This window comes from Apus apus, chromosome 4 (genome assembly GCF_020740795.1).
Source record: "Apus apus isolate bApuApu2 chromosome 4, bApuApu2.pri.cur, whole genome shotgun sequence".
Taxonomy (NCBI): Eukaryota; Metazoa; Chordata; class Aves; order Apodiformes; family Apodidae; genus Apus; species Apus apus.
The window spans coordinates 66,814,132-66,838,178 of NC_067285.1; the positions used below are offsets into that span (position 1 = coordinate 66,814,132).

General features: G+C 40.0%; 1 protein-coding gene across 3 annotated transcripts in view; it reads right to left on the reverse strand.

Annotated features, from left to right (window-relative positions):
* Positions 1-2,429: 2,429 nt before the first annotated feature.
* The window catches only part of GRID2 (glutamate ionotropic receptor delta type subunit 2), a 736,483-nt gene continuing 714,865 nt past the window's right edge, over positions 2,430-24,047 (reverse strand). Inside the window, exons 15-17 of one of the 3 annotated variants that reach the window (XR_007889412.1) lie at positions 7,626-7,866; positions 5,592-5,988; positions 3,455-3,494 (exon numbers count right to left, since the gene is read on the reverse strand). Coding sequence is in view for 2 of the 3 variants with exons in the window: in XM_051618647.1 (XP_051474607.1) it covers positions 3,072-3,494; positions 7,626-7,866 (664 nt within the window). In the remaining variant the exon portion in view is untranslated. Of the gene's footprint in view, positions 3,495-5,591; positions 5,989-7,625; positions 10,530-24,047 lie in introns of those variants that run through there. The other 2 variants (XM_051618647.1, XM_051618648.1) reach the window with 2 other exon arrangements.

Here is a 24,047-nt window from a genome sequence, read left to right on the forward strand (position 1 = left end):
AATGTAGCAATGAACTGAGGACTCCTTCCAATGTATTTTTGAAACTGTAAAATGAAATCCCCTGAATGCCTGCTAAACTTAATAGAAAACTGTAAGAGGTCAAAACCATTATTAAGTGAATGAAATACACGAAATGTAAAAAGCCGGCAAACGCAATTTGGATGCTGTGAGTTAAATCATCATGGCTGATGTTACTGCAGTACATTCTGTACAACTCACTAACAACTAAGCCATTCAGTTTAACGTCACTGAAACTTAAGGACTGAGCAGGTCATAATGAAATAGGGATTACATTATCTCACATTAAAACATTTCTCAGATCTAAAGGCAGTGTATGTCCAGTACCAGAGCAAACTAATTTCTATGCAAATAAAGATGCCAGGATGTGGTTCTGTAAAAATAATGACCATGTTCAAGAGATTACACTAAAAAGCATGGAGGTGGGATGCAGTATTTCTACAAATCACATTTCATACACGTCAGTGCCAATGAACTCTAAAATCGTTCTCCAAAATGCTCTCCATATACATTTTCTGAAATCTAAGCCTGACATGGATAAACATAGTAAATCTTGGTAATTTCCATAGATGCTCTATGCTGAGCTGACTCAAGGCAGCCTGGCAAGCCCATCCCATCTCTGTGGGCTAAATCCTCTTCAGTAATGGTGCAGCAAAGAACATTCATGAGCAGACACCTCGCCACAGACTAAAAATCCCACAGGACTCGGCAATTAAACAGGAGGAAACACAAGTTTAGAAAACAATTTTATTAGACAAATTATTTAGACAAATTATACACAGAAAGCTCTGCCACTTGTAACTGAGGCCTCCAAAAAGTGTTTTGTGTATCTGTATAATAGGCAACACATCAAAATAGGCCTATTTTAAATATCATACATGGTTAACATTTTTTTTTAATACCTAAAATCACTGCAACATCTGGTATGTCCCTACATAGCTTGTTGGAAATAAACTTTCCTTTTTTTTTCTTGTTGGTTTTTTTTTTTCCTTTTATTTTTTTTTTTTTTTTAATTTTTACTCAGAAGTGTGGATGAGTTAATGAATGTTACAAAGGGGAAGCAAGCTGTGCATGCTTTTTGACACTTGCTACCCTGGAAACAAAATGGCCTTTTGCACGATAAGAATTTGTTCTGCCTTACACAGTAGACAATATTTGAAGATTTAGTACAAAAAACAGTGACAGTACAAGATGCTCCCCCAGAACAGAATTAGCATCAAAATAGAATAGATCTGAAGAATATACCTTTTAATTTATGCTAAAGCAAATCACATAGGCTGATTCTTATTAATCCTAGCCAAATAATGAGTTAGGTTAAAATAAGTGTATGGTTGCATTAAAACCAAAACCAACCAAAAAACCTCACAGAATAAATAAAATGCTTGCTTCTACTTAACCGCATTTTAGTTTTAAGGATTACAAATTGAAAGCTCTTCCTATGTTTCTAACATGTAACAGTGTTATTTAAAAAGCTGGTGCCAAAGTGGGCACTGGTTTTGCTCTCACTGCTGTTCTTTCTCTTGCTCTATACAGTTGGCACTAATGTAAAAAATACACAGCTCCTCTAAATCTAACTTAACATATAAAGGGTTAAAATGAGCTCCTGTTATTATTATTTTTTTTTCCTTAGAACAATGTGTGATTATAATTAAGGCCACGTGTATTTCTTGAGGGATTTTTTTCCTCCACTAACACCGTTAATGTATCGATCAACTGTACTGATTTGGAAAAATAATTTATTAACCTTTGATCTATGCTTAAACTTCTCTAGAGCTATATTAGTTGTTCATGAATGTGGTATACCTAAGAGAGAGTTCCATTTGTCTAATTAAAGTAAAATTATCAAGGTTAGCCTTATAGAATGCTCAACAGCTAATGCAAAACCTAACCAAAGGAGTTACATCTAGGTACAAATGTTAAATTGCCTTGGATGTTCTAATAAAAAAGTATAAAATATGCTCTGTTGGCAAACGATGCAAGTCAGAATAATATTAAAGCAACCTGTCTTTTCTAAATGAAAAGACCCCCTGCACTGTACATCTTTCCTGTATACAACACATTTTTACTAAAGCTTTATTAAATGAATTGCAATAGCAACGGCTGCCATTTTATAGCTATATATACATGTGTGTGTATATATATACATACTGTGTGTATATATGTATATATATATGTATGAGATACTAATTTATTTAAACACAACAGAGGCTTCTGCCATATGATACAGTTCACTGTACATAAGAAAACCTTTTAACACTGTACAATCACATAAAGGTCATATGCACTGTTGCAGTGCAAAAGTAGATTTAACTGTAGTTTTTACTGGCATAGTAATGGCTTTCGGTAATCCTACAAAATTGCATTCTTGTATTATGGGGCCTGAATGGTCTTTTTCACTTCATATGTTTTGCTTTCCTTCCCCCCCCCCCCCTTTTTTTTTTCTTTTTGCCTTTAAATTTTTTTTTTTCCTTTTTTAAACTGCAGGGTTTGCCTTTGGTCCACAGTTAAAAGGACACACAGCAGTGGAGTGCTGACTGGATGCATCAGAATACATGAAAAGGACTAAAGTTATTGCAATTATAGTAAAAAAAGTAGGTGGAGGAAGAGGAGGAACAAATGCCCTTCTGTAAAGTAATCCTCAGGGTTTTTCTATGCATGAATTGCAGCACATTCCCTATATTTAAAGTATATGAAAAGCCTGAAGTAACCAAAACCTAATGAGGTGATATACTAAAGAGTAAATGATTCAAGTAGTAAAGAGAATAAGGGGAGACAGAGGAGACCAGACTGAGAAAGCAGAGAAGAGGAGGAGGAAGAGTTGTTACTAATCATCCTAAATCTTAAATAAAATAAAAGAAAAATAACACGGAAAAAAAATAATCCCCAAACCAGAAAAACCCCAACAAAACAAACCCCCCAAATTAAAAAAAGAGAACCTCAAAACCAAAAAAGATAAAGAAAAGGGTTACATCCATGTTAGTCCCATAATATTACTGCTGCTCCTTGCAAAGGGAGTCCTAAAAAAGAAGCAGTGAAGAAACTTGGTCTGATGCTCAGATGGAGGTGCCTCGGTCTGGGTCACTACCGATATTCAGCCCCAGAGTAGGAGTTGGTTGGTAAGGGATAGACGACATTGTTTTGATGGGGCTTCTGAAAAAGCCACCGTTGGGTGCCCTGTGCCTGAAAGGGCCAGTTCGGTGGTCAGGCACGCTGCCGAAGGAGAAACCTGAAGCGGCTTTTGCAGACAGTGTGCGGCTCAGAGTCTGGATCTGTTCTGGTATGAAGGTTGTTGTGGTGATGTGAGTGTTTCTGAAGTCACTGATTTGCTCCAGTGCCTGACGTGTGGGTAACGTGTCAATGTCCAGTGGGGTCAAGTCAATCGATGAGGTGGAGAACTGTTTATGGGGACTGTCATCGTCTGTGCAGAGGCTGTTCACACGCCTGTGAAGGTGCTCCAGGTCAATCTCCTTGTCATCCTGGGGAATGAGAAAAACAAGAGGCACTGCTCACCATCGCCCTTTGTGCTGGGTTAAAGCTTCACAGTGAGGTCAGAACTGCTTGGGAAGCGCAATGCATGATTAACTACAGGTGGCTGTTGGCATCTCTGAATGCCACCAGCAAACACCTCCACTACCTGGAGCTGGGTGGGCTCAGCCAAACCAAGGCAAATCCTTATACCAAAGCTACCTTCAAACCCTGAATCTGAAAAATTAAACTCCAAGCACTGCTGGTAGGTTTCCATCAGAAAAAAGCCAGGTGAGTGGTACTAGCAACAGTGGAATGACAATAAACTTTGTGCCATGAAAACAAAGCATCATCTCAAACACCTGGGACAATGCTAACTCTGGATGTCAAGGGGAGAGGCTCTGAGGGATGAGGCTGCTGTCTTTGTCATCCTCAGGGCTTAAGGAAGGGCTAAAAACAACTCAGATTGCTTTTTGCTTTTATAATATAAATTGTGGTGTAGAAAAGCTGGTCTTTTAGACAAAAAGAAACAAGTGCTGGTGACTCATTGACATCACACAAAAAGAAGTACAGCAGGCAATTTTAAATGATGATGCCAACAGAGGGATTAATTCTCCCCTTACCTACAAAGAAGCAATTCCATTGATTCTGGTGGAATGACAGTTTTGTGGGTGGGAAGAAGAGAAGGTGGCCTGGGGTATTTATTATTAATGTATCATCCCTCCTCTTACCACTGTACCATTTTCTTCTCAAATTTCTCCTCCCAGAGAACTCAATTAAACAAGTTTGTTTGTTATAATTGAGAATGTAAATGCACAAAGGTTGAAAAAGAGGAGAAAGTCCCAGGTGACACAATAAATGACCTGCATCACACATACATACTTCTACTGAACTGAAAAGCTTAATTCAAAGCAGCATTAAGTACACACGTACAGGAGCGTTCCCTCAGTCTAGGGAGTGCAGCTCATTCAGAACAAAAATCAATTTCAACTAACATTAAAATTTACCTTAATCTCTGTGAAATCTACTGGCTCTTCCAGGCCACTAGAAATATCTCACACTCTAGGACAGCACAGAGGATAATTAGGCAGCCGATAGATGTGCACTGATGACTTCCAGCCTTGATTACTGCAACTCAATGACTGGCTTGATCCAGAGCTCCCTGAATCAATGGCAAAACTCCTAGTATACTGAATGGGCTTGAGATCCCTCCTTTGTCTAGGAATGAAGTCAAGCACTCTGAAAAAGTCCACACCTAGAACAAACTGCAGGAGGTCATCTACTTAGCAAAACGGATCACCAAATATTTGCACTGGTACCACGCTGAACACAGAGCCCGACTAGGAGGAGACTGAGAGGCCAGCTCCTCACTGGGATTTTAACCTCGGAGTCCAGGAACAGGGATGCAAACCAAGGGAGGAAAGGGGCAGGGAATAGGACATCAGGGATCTCCCAGGGACTGGATGATCGCTGACCACAGAGGCTTTGGTTTGAGCTCATCACAGGAGGGAAAAAATGCAGTGCTCATTTCTTGGACTATAGTTTATTCACAGGTGGACATAGACATGGATGCACATAACAACCACAAGGGTGACACCAAAACCAAACGCATTCACCAAACGCTCTCTCCTGAAACTTTGGAGCTGCATATGCATGTGGGAGAACTGGGGCCACATTGGAAGCTAAAGAAATATGCAGAGGCTCTGTTCACATGTGCAAGTCATGACTATGTCTCTGAGGGACAGTCCTAAACATTTTTCCATTTTTTGCATTTTTTTTTCATTGGCTTTTGGGTTTTTCTTTTTGTGTGTTATTTTTTGTTTGTTTGTTTGTTTTTTTGAGGGCTTTTTGTTGTTTGTTTGTTTTATCTTTTTAAATTTTGAAAAACATTCAAATACTTTGTAATTTAAAGTATCAATCAAGAAACAATTGGAATTTCAGCACTTCTGAGCCTCTATGAAGTTACTCAAAATATTCCTCTTCTCTTACAGAGATGCATTTGGGGCTAGGGTCAGACCAGTGAAATTATATAAGTGATGATATTCTCCCATGCTTAGCCCACAACCCGATCTCCACCCAATTGATACACCAAAATGAGACCCACTCACAGTAAGATTGTGCATATCTCCATAATATGATCTTTCCTCTTCTCTCTTGTTTGATCAGTAGTGAAATATTCAGCAGTTTTCACATTTAAATTATCATCAGGCTTCAGAGTCAACATCCCATTGAGATTACTGGGGCGGTTCATACTTCTCTCAGAGCTACTGTTTAAGGCTGTCTGCAGACTCAGGCAGACATCACTGAATGGATTACTTCTGGTACGCGACCAAAATGTTATCTTCGCAACCATAAGACAACTTTTTTTCAGTATAAATGCTTGCATTCTGGAGCACAAGATGGCAGCCACTAGGAAAAAGGGTTGGCTTGCTGACCACAAACTGGCCCAATCTGACCCCCGACTCTGGACTAGTGGCCTGGAAGAGCCAATGGATTTCATGGAAGCTAAAATGAATTTTAAGAAAGTTAGTTAAGATGTATTTAATTGCTGAATGACCCCAACATCCAGGATAGTGGGAACATTCAGCACACACATCCACGTTAAACTCAGTTTTGAGCCAAGCTTTTCAATTTAGTGTTGAGACGCACTTTGAAGTGCTAAGCTAATGACCACATAAAAAAGATCAAAGAGGCCAAATTATACTATTTGTGGCAAGTATACACTGGAATTTCTCTGTCTTTGAAAGTTGAAATAGGAAATTTTATAGTTATCTAAAAGAACTAGTTTTTTTCCTTTGTTATTTATTTCTATGTTTTGCACCAGATAAAGATGAAGTTCTGAAAGTTTGAGTAAGTAGCAATCTAGTAAATTTTAGGGTTTTAAAACAATTTTCCCATTGAAACGATAAGGTTTCCATTCCTGAGAAACCCAGTTTAAAGACTCGATATTTTATTTATTTTTTTTTTCTTTTAATAATGGTCTGGTCCAGATCTTGAATGAAAAAAGCTTGGGAACTAAAACAGGCAAGGAAAGTTTAAACGTATTCTAGCATCAGTGCCAATGTTGTCTAATTAGGTAGTGTAATTGACCCTGCCCAATTACACAGCATTAGATTAGCAGGAATAAACACAATGGAGAAACTGCAGAGAAGGTGAGACCACTGCACACAAATTAACAGCAATACCCCACAAGGTACACAAATGTGTCTAAGCTACACAGATAGAAAAGCTGTAACTGATAGTGCTACATTAAAGCTCATATGTAGGCTCAGCTTTGGGAATTGCTGCCAAGTACATTTTTATAACTTCTTTATTCCCAAAAAATTTTGTGTTTTTTTTTTCCTAGTATTTTGTAAAGTTAAAGACTCCATTATGAAGTTAAGGAATTTTTTGCAAGACCGCACAATGCTTAGATAGCTGGTGAAGGGTCAGGTGGATTGCCATGGGAAGGAAAGCATTACACACTCTGGTCTAGAAGCAAACTTATCTCTGGTGTAAAATAACATATCTCCCCATGGTTTTCATCCAGGACTTTCTGAAACAAGTCTGTAATAGATTTCAGAAATGAGTCTGGCCTGAATATGAAAAATCTAACATACTCTTGCTTCCCTGGACTTCAGATTAAATAACAAGAACTGAAGTTCATGGAAGTCTCAAGAGGTTAACAGTTCTGATAATGGGAACAAGCTTATTTAAGAAGCTAACTGCTGATTAAAGGGCTAAACTTTGCAAATCCATTTTGAAAGACTCAGCCACTGAGCTAAGGGGACATTTTTTACAAGAAGCAGCCAAGAAATCTTTGAACTTACTGGTGAGAATTAGCTCTCACCAATGGGAATATGAACTAAATATTGATGTATTAATAATGTACTATTCTATAAGTCACAGTTTGTGCTTTACTCAGAATAGTTGTGTATTTATACATCATCAATATATATTTATTTTTTTTTTTTTTTTCCCCATTCAAGCTTTCCTAGAAAGAATAGCTAAAGAGATTTTGTGGAACAACCTTTACCTTAAAAAACATCAGGCAGCTAAGTAAATTTCTCTGAATTTGTTTCCCCACCCTCTCTAATGCTAGAAATTCCAGGCAGCAATCTCTAGGCATGAAAATTTCCCAGAAGAAATGGAGGGTCTAATACCTCTTTTGAAGGAACCCGGGAGCCTTTCCTTTTATTCCACCATGTTTCCAACATGGCAATGAAACAGGATAGGACAATCCCAGCAGCGAGGATGCAGAAAACACCTGCAAAACTTTTTATGTCCAGGGCACCTCCTTTCTGTTTGGTATCCACAGATGAGTAAAGATCACATTGACCATTCTTCGGCCACCACTTATGCTTCAGTATGTCCATGTCGCCATTCTGCTGCAGCTCCAAAATCCTTGAGGAGAAAGCAAAGAGTCAGGAGTTACAGTGGGGCAGTGGGGGTGGCAACTGAGAGTGTGAATATGTAATCTGACTACTTGCAACCTTCCCATGTTTCTTGGAAAGCCAAGCAGCTGACAAATTCAGATGGACTGATCTGGGGACAAAAGAAAGCCAGAATATAAGGTTGTCTGTAAGACTGAGCATATGTATATCTATGTTCCGCTTTAGATACAGGAAAGCACATACAAGCCTCTATTTCTTTTAAGACCCTTAATGAAAATGCTTTACTTAACATACCATATTTTCTTAACTGGCTTTCACTACAGACTATGTCAATTGACTTCTGTAGTGTATTAGGCATTTGATAATATATATTTTGCATTTTAATTACTAAAGAAGAGACATTCCAATTAAAAAAAAAAAAAAGAATAAGAAAAAACAGTTCAGATGTACCAGAGGTAACACTTCACCTTATTGTAAAATGATGTTTATCAGGTTACCTACTTGCTGCTTTGGAGAGAGCACAGAATTGTATTAGCTGCAGTCAGTAAAGACCTAAACTAATCTTGCTCAAGGGGAGTGTGCAACCTGCTGGGAAGCAATTTCCGTAGGAAGGTTCTCTGCTGCAGAATTACTCCTCCTTGCATCTACATACCCAGCCCACTGGCAAAGATTTACTGGGCAGCTTGCAAGGCCAACATATTTAGCTAGACTTCCTGTGGGATGAACAGTTTCAGAAATGAGAATTTTGTTTGGAAGAAGATTTTCATATTTAGTTAATTTATTCCCAGGGAGAATGTTTTTAAGAAAACATCCAGAAGTGACTAGAGTAGAAGCTGGATGCATCTGGTTACCCAAAATAAAAAATTCAATGATTACACTTACAAACAATAAGACAGGGAAATATTTTCCTTCATGTAATAAATTTTTTTTCCATTTCAGTGTTGAAAAGCAAACAATTACTTGTGCAATCATTTGACACAGCAGGCAAAAAATCCAAGTACACACAAACCAACAGAAGTCTGGGACACTGCTACCAGAGACCGTATGGCATTGAAGGAGGAAGAAAAGCTGCCCCAACTGACTCAGGGCTACCACAACAGCTCAATGCAGTGGTCTACCTCAACCTCAGAAAAATACAGTATTATGAGAAGGTGTTTGAATGCATCTTGGTAGTACATGACAACTACTCTATACAAATATAATTAAATCTGTAATGCCACTTGAATAGGTAGTCATGTCAATGAAGCCACTACATTTTCTATGGCACATCTGAACGAGCATAAACTTATGCTGTGGTCCTGCCAGGAACAGGAGACTTCATGCAGCCAGCAGTGGCTGAAACCCCAGCACAGCTCTAGAGGAGCTTTGGAGACACACGGACCATACACAGGATTGTGGCCATCGTAACCCAGAGCTGCCTACTGGGAGTGTGTAGAGAAACTGGACCCAGACCCAGTGCCAGGAACAGATGCAACTGGGACAACCTGAAACTGGGCTGGAGGCCTCCAGAGGCCCCTTCCCACCACAATTACTCCTTTGTGACTGCAAACACTACTTTCTATCATGCCATACAGTGTTTGCAGAGGTAACTCACTGTAATTCTGCTTCTTGCTGCCCTGGCATCCTCCATTAGGATTTAGGTGAGCATTTTGGCTCAAATATTCCAGTCTGTTAGGTTAGCAGGAGCAGCAGATCATCAGCAGAAACAGAACCCTTTTGTATAACTTCGTGTGGAGTAACAGAAGGTTAATTTTTGATGTCTAATACAAGCATTTGCATATGTGGTTTTATATTTAGGAATTACTGTACTATCTACACAAGGCAGTAACATAACAACACTGTGGGGCTTATTTCTTTCATCAGCAGCTCTAATCCTTGCACAGGGCTATTTTCTCTCTTTTATTCAGTCAGTAATAGAATGAACTATCCAAATGATTGCTCTATTCTCATTAATTAAATGATTCTTCACTTGTCAGTATAATTCCTGATTACAGAAGACATCTTTTCAGCAATAGGCATTTGCATAAAGACACTGAACTTTAGCTTGTTCCTTAAAAGAGATTTATTCCTAATTGTACTCCTGGTAATTAGTGCCAATTTTCTTTATGGATGTAATATATATGTTCAATTATTTAAAGGAAAACAGGAAAAACCCCCGCAAAAAACAGGGACAGTAATTGTATCATTACATGGAAAAGCCTGAAAAATTGAAAGCTTATAACAAAGCTTTTTAATGCTGCAGCTGAAAACAGACGTTGGAAGATAAAATACACATCAAGAGAAGTAAGAGCACGAGTATCTAACTACATGAACCTCATATAATGAAAAGGGGAGGTTCTGCTTCTGTTAGACTCCGTAAACACTTTGTTTCTGAATTCGATGATACGTGGAACCAAAGTAATAGTTCACACATTAAGAAAATTTAACACTACCAAATTGTTCCTAGTTATGAAACTTCTTATTTTTATAGCACGTTTTCAGAAATGAAAATCGTACGTTTATTGAAATGCATGAAAAACATCACGAGGAAGGAAGGTTTCCTGCAGGTTGCACATAGGCACCGCTCTTCTTGCGTGCTGCAGAAGCTTCCCACACGATGGCACTCTTGCCATAAAAAATACCTGCTTTTGCTGCAGCTCCTGGTGGGTGCCCTTATACGCTCTAATCAGATACCTGTTTGGGTGGCAGACATTACAATCAGTTAGGTATTTGATTTTCAAATTTAAAAAATGATTAAACAATGGATTAAAAAAATGCTCAAAAAAAAAATAAAATGCTCTGAATGCTAATGATAACGCTAAATGCTTTGATTCCAGCAAGTGCCTCTTTTCACAAGTCCCAGATTTTTACAACTGAACTTTCCGTCGACAGTGTTGGCTCTTTTGAGCCTGCTGCGTTGTCCTAGAGTAGCAGTGCAACACATAAGCCAGTAGCAAGAGTGGTGGAAAGTAATAAGTAGGGTGCATGGGTTCCCACTGTTTGGACATACCATAGTCTTAAAAAAGCTTATAATATGCTGAAATATATATTGAAATAAGTTGAATATATAGAAATAATCTGATTTACCTGAAAAACATAACATATAAAACTTGCTTTTGGGTAGAAAGCAGGTCTTAAAGTGTTTTATCTGGCAGGCGAACTGTTACAGTAACATTTTTCAAGGCAATGACATAAAGCTATTAAATTGCACAAAAGAAAGTATCTGCATGCACTTAAACTGATTTGGCCCTGAATGCACAATGCCAAATTATGTCTAGTGGATATACACAGAGAAAACTAAACTCCCTGTGGTTTCCAAATCTGACAGTGATGTGAAGAAATACTTTTGAATCAATGGGAACAGGGCTGGACTCAGCTCAGTAACTACATACTTTGCTGCCGGCAATGAAATGTAATTACTCCTGCAAAATGCCCACAGATAAACCCCCCTTAACTTATTACGATAGCAAGGTGTCTCAAATGCTACAAAACTGAGACATCTGTGACAACACTGGTTATCGTTTTTATCTTGTTGAGGTTTTTTTTCCTGAGTTATCAAATGCAAGCAAGAGACATGACAGAACATTTACAATGAGATCAGAAATACCAAAGCATCATCTGAGATGCTGAAGGTTACTGAATAAAAGCTTTCTGCACCAGGAACCTGTTTTCCAGAGTAATAACTTCACCATTAGCATTGACAAATAAGAGGATATGATGAGGTGCTACTCTGACTCTAGACTCCAAGATCAGGCTGCTGCAGAGAGGAGATGAGCAGAGCCATGCAAAAAACGCCCACTGTCAAAAGGGGGAGAAAAAGGATTCTATTTATTTATTTATTTTTAAAGAAAAGGCTAATTGTGTATTTTAGTGTGCTATGCCTTGGGTCCAAGCCCTTGTGCCAGCTCCCAGGGAGCTTGTGGGAGAGCTTGGTGCCTACAGATGGGGCCAGGTAGCTAAAAGAGCTCAAGTAACTTCTCCAGTGACTAGCAGCCAGTTAAACTCCGTGAGCAAAAGCTCCACACTGGAGCTTTTCAAACAAAATCTGGTGCCAAGTCTTTGTAGAATTTGGTTCCTCTCTCATAAAACAAGAAGTAAAACTAAGCTGATTTGTGACCATCCTTCATTTATCAGAGTAGACAGGTAGGAAACCACAAGAAAGGATTATTTTTGTTCCAGTGAAGTGACTGCCTAAGTCTTTCTAATTCATGATAATAACTGGAGTGATGCCAACTCCTATTGCATCTCCCTGAGTTCTAGGTTCTGGCAAAGCACGCCCCTCTCTCAGCAGCATCCTCACCAGTGCTACCTGTTGAGGCTGGCTCACGGCTTTGGTGCTGAAGAGGGATGGCCACTGCCTGTCCCAGCTTGCTGCCTCCTGCTTGGGGAAGGGACAGTCCCACTTGTGGGGAAGCAAACAGTGAACAAGGACAGAGACAGGCAAGTAGGAGGCATCTCAGGGGTCCTTTCCAGCTTTGCCCTCACCTGATTGTCTCACTAAGAACTGATGAGTTTTCATTATTATGACTTTATCCATGGACCTTGAGGGAGATGCACATTGATGTTCAAAGCCTTGACTTTGATGCTACCCCCAGTGCTAACAAATACTGTCATTTCCCAGATGCCAAATAAATCACTTTTGCATCGTATTACAGCCATGGACTTGGAGGACAGAGATGATTGCTATTCTAGTCCTTCCTCTGACTACAGGTCTTGATATCTGTAAACAAAAATGCTGGGTTTTAAGAGACTGTTTTCCTGTATGGGTGTTTTTTTGGTTGTTTTGTTTGTTTGTTCTGTATTTTTTTTTTTTTTAAAGCCAGCATTTTAAGGAGCTGCCAATCACAGACTCCATGAGAGGAAACCTTTCACACCACCCAAATGCAGCTTGGGCTGCCAGATTAGACAAAGCTGTGCTCCTTCCCCATCCATTCCCACCACTTAATCCACCAAAAAGAGTGCCCCTGGGTCCAACTGCAAAGCCTGTTTTCTGGCAGTGACTCCAAACAAATTCAAACCCAGCTAACTCACACCCCATGAGGGTGGGCAGGTGGTCACTCTCCAATCTGCCCTTCAGCAGCACTTGGTGTCATGCTGCTGTCGCTAGAAAGTCAGTACACAGAAACAAGGATAAGCATCTCACCTTCTAGATATGATAGAAGAAGCAGCAGTAAACCAGACACGCTATTCAGCATTAAGGATTTGCATATCAAACAATATTAAAAGACAGAAAGCAGCTGACCTTCTGTTTTGCTCAGTGATAAACCATTAGCTTCAGAAGATGCAGCACTCATGACTTCGATCCCATCAATTAGTATCACTTTGTTCAAATTTGTGAACCTCTTTTTGTGTTAAGCTTACATGGACGCTCTCAAATACAGAAGGCTAAGCTTAAATGGAATGGCCTCTGCAGTCATAAGACATGAGATATTGACTACACTTTTTATACAACAAATATAAGTAAGTGGTGGAATTTTATAAGGATTACTCTGTAACGGTTTTATTCAAGCTGCATAGTTTTGCTGAATACTATCAATTCAGAAACCTAAATAAGGACAAAAATCAAGTTATTTAAGGACTTCTGCTTACTTTTAATATAGAAAAAGCTGAAGTGAGCTTAACTGGCCCTACAACATGCAGATCTTTCCTGCTCAGTAGAAAGCACCTATTTATAAATCCCAAATTACAAGAGAACACCTACAGACAGTTGCATAAATATAATGAGTTCATTAAGCCCAGTGCTGTTATGGTAAACAGCAAATTAATTCATTACGGCAAGTCACAGTACGCTGCCAACCTTATTAAAACAAAGAAATGTACTTTCAAGTTACATTTGTTCCTGTGCACTACCTGTATTACAGTTGTCTTTTAGAACAGTACTTGAAAAGTCACAGATAGTAAGCTTTATAAAAAAATTAGTACTTAATGGTCACACAAATGCCCAGGGCGTAATTTTCCTCTTGTTTTCATTACCATAAACCAAAAGCAAGTGAAGGCAAGGCCAGCTCATAGAGTCTGCAGAAGAATGTAGCTGACTTTGGTGTGTTCCCTGCAACCAGGACAGCTCTGCACTGCCTCTCCTCGGTTTGCACTGGGAAAGGCTGTCTCACTAACTGCCACGCTTCCAACATCGTATCTGAGATCTAAGGTTCAGCTGCAATCTTGTGCATAACTGCCATGGATCAGAGATAGCACTCCTTCCTGAAATAACACTTTCTTCAACCTGCCCTCTACAATAATGCTTGTGCAACACCAGAGGCAGTGAGAAATGACATGCTGACTACACAAGGAGACAGCATGATTGCTTACATACAACTTGAGGACTTGACTTGCAGGTCTCAAGCTGCACGTAAGCAAAATCAGAAAGTCTCGATGTCTAAAGTCAGTGGGAGTTTCACAATTAACTTGAAGGCAACAAAGAGCAACACCGAGCACACTTGGGAACCCAACTCTTCTGGCTAGGCTGTGACAAAAGTGGTGTTTTTCTGCATCAGTACAGGACACTTGGATTCATCAAAAATTGAAAGCTTGGAAAGTGCCCTTTCAATCACCACATACTTCTTAGACATTTTCTCCCCCAAATCTGGTGTGACAGAACATTTTCTCCAGTGTTACTTGTCAACTGTCCCCTGCCTGAGAAGCCCTGTGGTTAACAAGTCATGTAAAGAACTGCTCCACTGCTAAGGAGGAGAAACTAAACAACTGAAAAAAGTACTTCAGTTTGTTATTGTTTTTTTCAAAAGTGAGATGCAAAGTATCACTTATGTGGGTCAATGACTACTCAACCTAGCTCATTCTCAGATTTTTTTTGAACACAAAGTGATAAATTAACCACCAAAAGTTTTCATTAAGTAAACATAAAAATGAAATATTAAAATGTTTGCATTTTTAAGGGAAAAAAATTTAAAGACAGATCATAAGGAATAACTTTAATCTGTTTAGACCATCTGCTGATGTTCAATGAAAAGGATAAATAAATGAAGTTCACTGAAGCTGACCTACAACTGAACGAATACACAAGCCTCATCTTCAGCTAAGAAGCAATTACATGGCAAATAAAATTATTAACATGGTTAATCTTAAGAGCTGTGGTTACTAGTGAACTTGCATTTTTATATATTCTGTATGTTTATGCTACCTTTAAAAGTCAAGGACTCATTGCAGCTATGACAATATGACCATTGCTAATACCAAAATTGGGCTCCAATGAATTGATAATAGGCAGAACGAAAGCAAGCCAAAAAGACACAAGAGGAGAAGAAAAAGGGAGTCTCATACTTCTGAAAAGGAGAAGACGATCAGTCCCACAGAGACTCAGAGCATATCTGCAGTCAGAAAGGGAACACCTTGGGTGATCTTTGGAAATGTCAGCATCATCCTTAAGCAAACTGTGATATTTGGATTACTGGGGTGCAGGAAAAAATCTTTAATTTTAATGTAAGAATCTGGAAATTATAGTATTATCTCGGTGTCATACTTCAGGCAGCGCAAAGCTTCATTCTTATACAAACTACCTACATCCACATTTCAAGAAGCAGAAGACACATCAATAACATTAAGTCCTGCTAACTGACAGTCTAGAACGGCTCGTTTTTAAAGTAAGGGATCTAGGTGGCACTTGAATTTTTGATACTTATTTGCTATTTACATTAGCAAAGATGACAAAATATATAGCTAATTAATATCTCAGTTTTTTAAAATGCTTATTTCTTTTAAGCCCTTAAAAATGAAAACCTAAACCTTCAAAATTTTCTTTTAGATAGTGTTTTAGTGATTTATATGGTTTGATTTAAATATTACCACTTGGATTATAAAGAACCCAAACCAATAGCTTAAGGCTATCTCCAAGGAGAACAGAGCTGATGATAGAATAGGAGAAGCTAGACAGATAAACACAGTCTGAAGATCAAATCACAGTAATATGCTTTGTGTCTGAAATTTGACATTTAAAAATATCTCAAAGGCTTTTATCTCCTAGGTACTTGGTTACTTTAGTGAAAGCTTCCCAGATCCATTCCCATAAATGGTTTCAAATATATTGCATTTTGAAATTAGTGCTTCTGAACACAAACACTGCTCTAACCAACCTTATAGCATAACGTTATACAGTGGAAAGCCCTCTCCAGACAACTCTTTGGACTCTGAACGTGAAAATATATAAGGTATCCTATATGATACATTAGTGCTTCAAAATTTAGTTAATTACTTTGATTTGTTCTCTCCCAAGCAAAAGCATTTTGTAGAAGAAACATTTCAAGAGACATCCCCAAAACATGTCTTTCCTTTAAAGCCTTTCTCAAACCATACTAATGGATACTCTTCAATTACACACAGCAGTACAGTGGTTATCTGGGAAAGCCTAAGGATTTGCTACAATTCGGCCAAGGAAATTATGAGAGCCCCTACCAAGTTTACAGGAGGCACTGAAAATTGAATTCAAATATCCTTAAAAAAATAATTACAATTTCTTACACTAAATCTTGCAGTCTGAGAAATGCTGTTCCTGCTGTTCAGGCTAAAGATGTGTCAAACCACAATTCTGATAGAAGTTACCACAATTCTGACCTGAGTTACAAATACACCTGCCTGAGATGGGTGCACCTGGAAATATTGCCTAGGGCACCTCAGCTACTCTGATGTTAGCTCTGCCTACTTTCCTCTCTATGGTGTATCAGGTAAGCCCTCCTCAGAGGCACGAGATCATAAACTTATCTACCTTGATGAGCACTTGGATCTTTTAACCATCCCTGAGTGCAGAAGGAAATTATGAAAGGTAGAGCAGTACCACCTTGCAAGCAAAGCAGCTGCCCGACTACTGTGCTACAGTCAATCTGCAGCCAACCCTAACTGATGCAATGCATTGCCTTTCATAACTGTGTTGCTCTTATGTATGGGGATATATGCCAGGAAACCAGTCTAGTTGCTCTTCTTCACCAGACTTAGTGATCCCTTCAATAACTATCAGTGTGCCAGACTGCCAACCCGCTGCATGTAGGTTTCTGCTGACAGGAAAACTCATGGACAGATTTTAAAGACCGAGCGCCTTTCAGTGCTCTTGCAGAACTACCAGCAATACAGAGGGGTGGAAAAGCCGGTAGAGAATCCCTGCTAGCTACTGAGGGCTACAAAAGTGAGTAATTGAGGGCTTATTGCTCACCTTCCACTGCAGTGGGTGTCCTGAGGGAATGCAGTCTACTTTGCATGATAGGAATCAGGGCTTTGAGCAGCATGGTGTTTACTTAAAGGATCACACTACACGGGCTTCCCATGTTACAAAGAAGCGTCATTCGATCTGCATAACAATCTGTGAGAGGACCGAGTGTTATTCTGTTAAAAAAGGCATCTCCCTGGTAATGCTGCAGTTTTTCAAGAGCTCCAGCCAGGTAGCTTGGCTGTATTCCTGTCTCCCAAACTTTGCCTAATCAGGTCCTCTGGCCCCTTCTGCATTGCAATAAGCAGGTGCTAAATCTGTTCACTTGCATAACAGTATTTTTTTTTTGGCCTCTGGGTTTTAGTGCTTTGGAACAAGGCAGTGCAATCCAGACCTACCACTACTTTAAATGCTACAGGAAGTGGACCAGGAGGATTTTGGAATTTGCACTTTACCTCTTACCTTTTTTTCTTCTCAAATCTAGGCCCATATCATTCACACAAACTTGAGGGATGTCTGTTCTGTGCAAAACAAATTTGTTAGGCAAAATATACATGCAGAAAAGCCACTAGCATATATAAACCTTTTGTCAGAAATTTCAGGCCAGGCAGAAATAGGAGCAAATAGCTGCTTTTCTTTGCATCTAATCCATCCAAGTCAGAACCGAGATTTTCCACAGAGTAAGAAGAGTAAACAAGAGAGTAAGTAGACTAAGTTATCACCACTCAAAAGACCATGCCCCTCTGATGCCCTGTATTTCTAATATTTCATATAGGCGTGTCAAATGATTATATTCAACAGCAAACACACAGAAGCATAAGTTAGTAGCAATGTAAAAAGGAAATGTTTCAGAGAGTAATCTCAAGCTTATTTTTAAATTGGATGTTAAAAAAAAAAAATCAGCTTCATGACAGAGCAATAGCACAATCCGTTTTTTTTGTAAACTCTAGAATTATTTTAAAGCATTTGACATTGTGATAAAATTTAGTGATTTTCATGAGGAATTCTGTCTTCTTTCTCTGCCTATCTTGATTATCAAAGTGGTTAAACCAAGTTGTTTTCTTACATTCTATTCTTAAAAGCAAGCAACACATCTTCAATATTTAGTCTTTCAGTTTTAGAGCCCCTAATAATTTCTCAGTGTTTGGAGGTTTTCTATGTTTTTAGAGGTGTGTGTGTGTTTTTTCCCCTGCTGTCACTGATCTATTGATATCTGACCTGAAGATTATATTCCATTCAGCTCAGGGGATAGGAGACATACAAAACATAAACTTGCATAGCAATGACAGCACACTTTATTAGTATCCTAAAAGTGTTTTACAGCTTGACCAAACAATCTGCAATTACAGGCAATTGCTTTGAAGAAAAATCTTCCAGTCAGCCAGACCAGATAATGGGCACACTTAACTCTCTGTTATTGTACCTACTGTCACTTCTTTTACAAAATTATTAATCCCACATGCAGTTATTCAATTTCTACCATTCAAGTCTCAGAGGAGGAACCTTGGGAGCACCAGTGAACATTTCGATCCTTCTCCCTTTCCTCCCTCTTCAGCCTATGGGTACAGCCCATGGAGTGGCTTCTCACAGGGGCTGTTGGGCTGGGCTTGCTCATGCTCTTCTGGGTCTCATGTGGGTCATTACTCATGTGGGTCACTACTACTGACAGAAAGCAACGTCAGGGTTTGCTGCGTGACACTGCAAAATATATCCTGTCATTTCTTTGTGCTAGACAAACTGTGGCAAAAAGAAAATAACCCCAGAAATAAACCACAAGGTGCTTCCAGGTGCTATTCTATCAACCCCCCTCTGCAGTATGCCAATGGCTTTGTACAATTTAACAGTTTTATAGCTTAGGTAAAAATCAAGCCACTTGCCACTGAGATTCAATTTGGATAAGCTGGTGAGCCTGCTCAGATGATCTACCCATATCTTCTTCAAGATCAAGGGCATGAGGTCAAATTCTGAAGCTTCTTTTTGACAGCACAGAGAAGTGAGCTGCTTTTTCCTGGCCAAGGCAGATCCAAGAGCCAGAGAAGGCCTCCTGCTGCTGCAGCGCTCCATTTTGCTCAGCTCACAGCACAAGGCAGGTTTCTTGACAACCAGGACCCATCAGAGAGTCCTCCTAGAAAGATCTGCTGCAGTTAAAAGTGGAGTTTGGAGAACAGATATAAGAGAAAGGGAGCCATATAACATAAAAACGTCTCACAAGTTTAGAGGAGGCATGATGACTATCCCAGCTTCTCTTGAAAAGCTGTCTGGCAATTCCAGAGAGCAAAGGTCGATTTGCAGGTGGGCAAAAGAGGATATTAACAGGTTAATGTCGTTACCCAGCTAGTTCACTTTTTTTCTACCTCTGTGTCAGACAGAAAATTAGGATTCCACTGAATGGCCCTGTTGCCATGCTGCAAATGCACAGCTGCAGAAGACAACACACAGTAAATCACTGTCCTCTCACTGAGAGCTGCCATAAATAATGCCACAGGAGTTCTGCCCCTGCAACTAGCAGCTGCCTGCAACTGCTGGAAACAGAGCTGTAATGCAGCCCCCAGGTAGGCAAAAGAGATAAGGTAAAACAGAACAGCCTAAAAAATAAGATCCTGGCATTTATCATCACATTAACTTGTAAGCCTTTCAAAATATTTGTCTCTTCTCTCCCACAGGAGAATTTTTATAAGCAAGTTGTCATAACTTCAGACAAATTTCAGGAACACGCAATGTTAATTTTCTAAAAGCACCTAATCTTGAAGTATTTTCATTAACTGCAAGCATTATCACTTTGATTTTACAGAAGAGAAAGCTGAGGCAGAGACCAAGAAACAGGCACAACAAGATCAAGCCTCAGGTGAGTGGTGGAAGCAGTGGCTGAACCTGGTCTCTACTCTCTCTGTTCCCTTTTACAGCGGGTACATTTATTTGTTTTCCTAAGAGAAGTATGAAATTAGAGAAGGCAAAGAAAAACAGCAGTTTTTCAGGCTACATGACAGATGGAAAGGCCAAAGATATGAAAGTGTATTAGCCATGACTTCCAGAGCAAGCAGCTAGCTGACTCTATTGCTCAGCCTCTATACCAGTGACAGCTTTTGAAGGCTTGTGCTGCAGCACAACCTCTCTCCTGCTGGTCACAGCCATTTCCCAGGCGTAGGCACAGTCCCAGGGTTACCAGGCAGGGTCAAGCTCTGGGCAGGCTCAGCCCAAAAGGGCACTCCCAAGGCAAAGGGCTGCAGAGAAGCTGGAAGAGAGACAAATCTCACAGCAGCCAGCCAGTACCTCAGCTCCTCTCCAGCTCTGGAGGGATTAGAGCAGCACCAGCAGCCAGGGACATAAGGGGGTGACGGAAGAAGGGACTGACATCCTCCTCTACATTCCCAGCAAAGCTGTAACATTTCCCAGCCCTTTCCAGTACCACTTGACACATTGAAGCTCTGCACCATTCACACCTCGCATAATGCGCTGACCTTAACCACAATCTCTTCACCTAATTTGGGTCAGACCTCCCAAATACCCGGAGACAAGCTCTGGAGGATACTTCTCTTCCTGAGAACGCTTGACTGAAGAGAGAGACCAAGGATATGCACTGTAGAACGTCTCATGGACACTGCCTGCATATGGGGGTTAAAAAGCTAAAAACCTGAGGTAATCTCAGATTCATTCCTCTCATGCTTAGCAAAAAGAAAGAGGAGGGGCTTTGTGCAGTGCACTCCTGCTGCTCTAAGAGTCACGTAACTATGATCAACTACATGAAACACTTCTAATTAGAATTTTGCTAATCACCTAGCATCTGGCTAAAGTTTCCCTTGAATATTTTTCTAGCTAGCATAGAAGGAAAGTGGATTTGTCAGAGTTCTGTGAATACCATTTTTAATAAGAATGTCCTCAACCTCTGAGAATTGGTTAAAAAACCCAGTCAGACTCTAGGAACATTTAGATATGGCTGTGACAGACTGTAGAGATAGCCCAGAGGGAGCTTTCCATGGAGATTGCTATACAGATATTTCAGGCTGAGCGGATTGCAAAGATTTTTTTGTTTGGTTGGTGTGGGGTTTTTGTTGTTGTTGTTTTTTTTCTTCTTTTTCTTTTTTTTTTGTTTGGTTTTAGTTGTTTGTTTAGTCTAGTTTCTAATTCTGATTTAAATTATAAACTAAGATTTTTTTCCTTCCAACTCTCCTTTTTTGGTTGGGTTTCAGATCAAATTGGATATTCTGGCCAAATTTATCAGACCGAGAGATACACATGCAAAATGTAGGCAAATTGGGCTCCCACCCTATTTGCCCAATTCAAAGCAAGGACTGGAAACCAAATCTCCTTTATAACAGGGATTATCAAGCAAAGAAGTTATGCCAGAGACAGTGATAAGAGACTCCTACTTCTACAAGTAAATCTCTAGTTTAGGAAGCTACTGCAGGGTGCAGGAAAATCAGATTTAAGAACTTGCCTGAACTAAGGAGAGCTGTAAGCCTCTGAAAAAATAAATAAATACCAAAGCTTAGGTTTCTTCTTATTGCACCCTCTCCCCGCCTCTGAATTTTAGTTTTCCAGCCAGCTCCTCCAAAAACTAGAATTAACCACTCAGCACAGCATTTCCCTGTTGGAGAGAACCACCTTCAGCTGTGTTGCTGCTGTACTACAGCCTGCCACTCATGACCCTTTTTGGCATAGTGAGGACTTGCATGTGAAAAGGAAAAGCTCACCCATGCTACCTGCTCAAAACCCCCCTATTTGTACTGGTTAGTAAGATTATAAAGGGCTGGCACTGACTGCTTTTCAGAAGTCAATGCAAACCCTCTACCTCCTGACACCTACCTTCTCTCCATTCTGCTCTCTTAGGATGAGCAGAGCACAGCAACCAGAGAGATCCCAACCAGCAACATGCTGAGTATAAGGCCACACCTGCACTATAGGAATGAACCAACACCTGTTACCCCAAGAGCCTGTAGTCATGCCCTATGTCTTTTTATTGTGTAATTCCAACTGCAGGTGAATGGGATCAAATTAAATAGAATCAGCTGCAGAATAGGGCAGCAGGTAGCAGTGCAGCCAAGGGGAGGTGATTAAGGTGGTAGAGATATCTGGGGGCCAAAGCAGGACATTTAACTGAGACTGCCTACAACACGGGAAGGAAATCCTGGTGGGAGACAGGGACATGCAACTCTAACCCCAGTGAAGTGACCCTTAGCTACTGGGAGATGTCCATGGGCTGGGAGGGTCAGTGAACCAAGGGGTAATGGTGCTGGCAGAGTCAATGGCAAACCCCCTAACTGGGGCTCACAGCCCTATGGATATTTAATGCCTAATTCTCTGTCAAGCAGATTCTGGCCTTTCCTGCTTTGCTTGAGCTTCTTTTTGCAACTAACATCAGTACATTATCTCCCAAACTAAGAATTTCAAGCGATGCTTTCCAAAGCAGCCAAATAACATCAGCATCTCAGGATTTTGCAAAAATAGACCATTGGTTTGGGTAATTATGAATAGTGGCAGTAAAGGTTGACCCAGTTAATCTCTAGCCACCAGGACAAGCCCTGCCCATCACTGAATCCCTACTGAATTTTCCTTTATATGTCTGCATCTTAGATAAGACTTTATTAATGACTTATATATTCTGGTATGCTGCTTTATTGTGGTAACGTCCTGGTGGAGTTCCAGCAGGTTTGGGAAATGCCAGCACCTCAAAAGGGATGCAAGTAGATCACAAGGATCACATGTTGCAATGTTTTCTTGTGTGCAGATGCTGTTCAAAGGGAGATGGACTTTTCTCTCACTAATGGTTTATGGTTTGGTACAAGATGAGATCTCAGCGCAGGCATCGAGACCACCAGACACACACACACAGTACCGTGTTAGAGCAGGGTAGCAGGCAAATTCCATCATCTTTATGGAGCATGCAATACTGCCCGGGGCAGTCAAGCAGCAAAGCTATTTTTCTTCTTGTAATTACTTAAAACAGTGCTTCTTAACCTGTGCAATACTGCTCCCTCCCCATTCCACCCGCTGAAATGCTACGAACAGCAAATGAGGTGTGAAGTCCACACCTCATCTCAGGAACCATCAAGTATGATAAGCTCCAAAGAACTCGTAATTAGGTTACCATGGTTTAGAGGAGCAATTAATATGGAAGCACCATAAAGCTTTTGAGAGGTGCTGAGAGAAGTCCCTGTCTCTTAGTGCTGGTACAACATGAGTTCCAAGATATTATTGACCTTGACAGAAAATGCAAGACAGCTTCCCAGCTCCCTCTTGGTTACAAGGGGCAGGAGGGAAGAGCAGCAGATACTGTATCTACAGTATCAGATGTTCCTCCAACAAACAGTACCCACTGTACAGAGATGAAAGTGATGCATTCATAGCCGTGTCACTTAGTTTAATGCCTTTATGGTTTGCATCCAATAAGATGCTGGTTCAGGAAAGGCCTCCAGCACAGCCACTTCACTAGGAATGGAGACCATGACATTTCAAATATGGAGTCTTTCTTATTCACTAGATTATTTTCTGTTCCTGCTGGGTTAAGTTAAGCAAAAACACCTCTCAGCTGACTCATTTTGCAGCAAGCAGTTGCTCAGTTTTTCTCATTACCACCTTGTAAAAGATTTCCCAACATGTTTAATTTCAAAAACTTAATAGTTGGAAGAGAAAAAAAACAACAAACTAGCTAGAAAAATAAGATAAAAGACAGCTGTAGAAAAAATCATTATCTTAATTACAGAGCAGCTTTGTCCTCTAATGGGAAGGTAATTTTTTCACAAGACAGCATTGCTCTAATAGAGGATGCACTGTAAATAGGACCACAGTTTGCACACTGCACCGAACTTCTAACCCCTCACATCCTGTATTTACTGCATTTCAGAATTGTACTAGTGGATAAAAAAATACCTCTTTACACACCCCCCAGGATTGCAGGTTTTTGTACAGCTCCCCTGTTATGGAACCAAATATCCCATACAGGTGATAGGTTGGTTGGGCTCTTTTTCTTTTCTTTTCTCTTTCTCTTTCTCTTTCTCTTTCTCTTTCTCTTTCTCTTTCTCTTTCTCTTTCTCTTTCTCTTTCTCTTTCTCTTTCTCTTTCTC